This window comes from Frankliniella occidentalis, unplaced genomic scaffold (assembly GCF_000697945.3).
Source record: "Frankliniella occidentalis isolate FOCC.00 unplaced genomic scaffold, Focc_3.1 Scaffold21, whole genome shotgun sequence".
Classification (NCBI taxonomy): Eukaryota; Metazoa; Arthropoda; class Insecta; order Thysanoptera; family Thripidae; genus Frankliniella; species Frankliniella occidentalis.
In genome coordinates this window covers 3,081,888-3,085,252 of record NW_026267151.1, presented here as the reverse complement: position 1 = coordinate 3,085,252, position 3,365 = coordinate 3,081,888, and the positions used below count along the sequence as shown (strand labels likewise).

At 51.6% G+C, this 3,365-nt stretch overlaps 1 protein-coding gene across 2 annotated transcripts in view; it reads right to left on the bottom strand.

Moving 5' to 3' along the window:
* The window catches only part of LOC113204128 (uncharacterized), a 3,555-nt gene extending 2,521 nt beyond the window's left edge, over positions 1–1,034 (bottom strand). Inside the window, exon 1 of one of the 2 annotated variants that reach the window (XM_052264750.1) lies at positions 818–1,034. In XM_052264750.1, coding sequence (XP_052120710.1) covers positions 818–912 — 95 coding nt within the window. In that variant the 5' untranslated portion in view covers positions 913–1,034. The remainder of the gene's footprint in view (positions 1–817) is intronic. The other variant, XM_052264751.1, reaches the window with a different exon arrangement.
* Between the last annotated feature and the right edge of the window lie 2,331 nt (positions 1,035–3,365).

Here is a 3,365-nt window from a genome sequence, read left to right as displayed (position 1 = left end):
AGTTTTTTTCCCCTTGAAAGCTGAAAATAGCTTCATCAGGCTTATTTGAGCTGAAGATTGGATCACCCACACGTTCAATCTCGGTTAATTATGCATCTTCTTAGTACATATTCACCCCAAGAATAAACAATGTTCTTTAATGTTGCACGTGTTTACAGCCGGAAATTTACATATAATTACTGTAAAATTGTGGTGTACTAAAGACACTACTTCATTCAGACTGAAGTCTCCCCCACCCCTCCCCCTGTCATCGGCAGTGACTTTTTGGCCGCCCCCCCACCCCTCCCTAGACGACGTAATTTGTGCACGCCGCCTAAATTGACGATTATTACTGGCCATGACACTACTTGGAACGGCTAGCATTTGCCATATGAGCTGCACCCCGGCCACATATTCTCACTCACACCCAGAAAATTATTCTTTCTCTTGTGACCTATTTTTATATTATTTTACCAGGTGGCTGACTCACGCCGCGCACTTTCGTAGTTATACTGTACCGCATGCACGGGTGCGGGCGGACTTGCCTATCGTCGCTGCCCACGGCTCCTTGCGGCCCCGTTCGATTAGGCAACCCGGCCGCACGCCTGCATGCGGTACAGTATAACTACAAAAGTGCGCGGCGTGAATCAGCCACCTGGTATTAGAAGCTTCAGTAAGTTTTACTCTTGATTATTGATGATATATCAGCATACAATGTACACTGTTGAGTTTTCGGAGTAATGTTTGGATATCCTACATTTTTCACCAGTGTCCTTAAATGTAAGATTTCCTTGCTACAATTAATCATTGAAAGAATCAGTTCCCTATGTGGACTCACTGCGGTTTCTTGAAGCCCTGCTTTGAGGCGATGTGGCGAAGGGCGTTGTCCACGACGTCGGGTACGTCCACGATGCTCCCGTCCGCATCAGCCATGACTTGTGACGGCTGGTGACTGGTCCGTTGTTTCAGTCGCGGGCTGACAGAGAGACTGGGGGACTTCGCCTAGCTCGCCGGCGACCTAGTGTAGTGTGCCCCGCGCCTCCCGCCACATATAAGTAGTAAAGGCAGACCAACAGAGAGGGGCGGGAGTGGGGGCTTCACTGATTGGAAAATTGCACCATGACGCAGCAGGGCCGTCGGATGTGTTTTCGGTGGGGGACAGTGAGGGGGCAGATTTCTTTATTTTACTTTGGTGACAAGCAAATTATTGTTAGTACTACAATGAAATCAACATAGTGATAGTGGCTATCAGCATAAACTAATACGCTTTTATATTTTTTGTTATATTTTATATTTTTCTTATATTTATTGCGTTACTTAATTGATACTGTCCTTTGCTTCTTATATTTACTTCGCAGGTTGCCGTGATGGGAAACACCTGCTTGCAGTGCGTTCCCGCGCGCACTACTGCCCCCTCTTTCTCATTGCCCGCATCCCTGCGACACGCACCCCCTGCCCCTTTCACTACCCCCCCCCCCCTCTTTCTCTCCTCCTACGTGCCGGCGGACCATCCCTTATGGATAAGCCCCCCGCCTGTCGGGGAGCATTAGAGTGTCGCGCGCCTACCGCCAGACCTATTGATTTCCAGAGAGAGAGAGAGAGAGAGAGAGAGAGAGAGAGAGAGAGAGGCAGGAAGAGAGAGAGTGGGAGGCTGTAAACTTATCGCAGGATTGAGAACTATCGCCACGGCGGCGCGGCCTCTCTTTAAATACATTGTGGTGCGTCGCGGCGGCGGCGCCCGAGAGGTAGGCTGCCGCGCAAGGCCTTGCGACGTTACTTTCCCCAGGGGGTCTGTCCCCCCCCCTCTCTCTCTCTCTTCCCCTTTCCCCCTCCCTCCCTCCCTGCCATACTACCGTTCCCCTCTTTTGTAGCCAATTAATCAGAAAATTCTTTTGCCCCCATCACCAGCTCCAGAGCGACAGGGTAGGGTGGGTCCGGAGTGGAGGAGGTTACTTGAAGAGAGACATGAAGAGAGACCAGCGGAAGGGGCCTCGACGTCATACGAGGCTGTTCGTGACTTCGTGACTCATTTTGAGCGTAAGGTTTGAATTTTGAAAGGGCACCCACTTCTTTTAATCTTTAATTTGTACGAATTTAGGCAATCAAACCGTTGGCACATATTTCTGTATTGTTCGTGCATTCATTTGTTCGAAATCATGTGCTCTCGCGCACAAATTTGGCTGAGGGACGTAGATTTTACCTTAGCACGAAGGTTTATTCACAGAAACATAGAGATAAATTTTGCATGCAGTCGCAGATGCGTGACGCAAAATATTTGCCTTATTTGTTAAACATTTTTGTTGATAGTTTTCAATTTCACTGTAATTTTTTGCTACCAACGCCGTTCTTAAAACAGTGCGCGTCGCGTCGCCCGGGCGGCGGCGGGTCTCCTGCGCAGCAGCAGGAAGCGATCCATCAAATCAAATGTAAATTTCACTTCCCCTCACCTCCTTCCGCGTACCCCCTCCCCCACCTCCTTGCCATGTCCCTGCCTACTTCTCTCCTTTCACCGACACCCCTTCTCTATTTCCTTACCCCCTCAACCCCTCTTTTCCCATCCCCCCGAAGTATTTCCCTTGCTCAGACCCCCTACCCTTCTTCCCCACCCCCTCCCGCTCTCCCGTGCTTGCTGCGTGTTCCCGTTTCACAGAGGCCCGCTGAGATGTTTTCCAGGGGGCGTTAAAGCCCACCTCTCCCCCAGCCTCACTTCTCGTTCCTCCGACTGCGTTTGAAGGCGCCAAACGAAACCCTGCCTGCCTGACTTCTTCAGGCAGCCGGGCCCCTGGCCTTTCCTCGTGGCCCCGGGGGTGCTGAGAGCGGCGACGAGTAGTGCCTGGTCCTGGCGAGGGGACCCGGGACCCCCTCGCAATCGCACGACCCACCCTGGCAATCCATGATAAGCTAGTCTCTAGTGAGTGAGCATCCAAAAACCTAGTTTTTGGCCTAGAGTAAAAAGTAGTCAGTTTTCCGCTCTGCCTAATTCAGAGACCAAATATTCTTCAAGCAACTTTGCAATCATGGTAATGTTGGTTCACTCTAATAGAGAGTTGGTATAGTGCGTGCTTCACCCGTTGGTACATCTCCTCCGTCGTCCTCGTCTAGAAGGTTGTGGTGGAGGTCCAGCAGGCCTTCGGCCCAAAACCGCACCCGGCAGCCTCCTCGCCCCTGATTTTTCTTCTTCTTGTGTTTTTTTTTTCTTTTCCGCCTCTCCTGGGCGCAACCATCGATTCGCCTGACTGGAAGACGATGGGACCTGATTCTTGGCGCCGCCCTCCCCTTTTCGCACCGCACCCCTGATTCCAGCAGCCTCCCCCGCGTGTCGGTCCCCCTCCCCTCCCCACCCTGATGAAGGGAGCAGACAACACCCTGCGCCCCGATATTGCCCG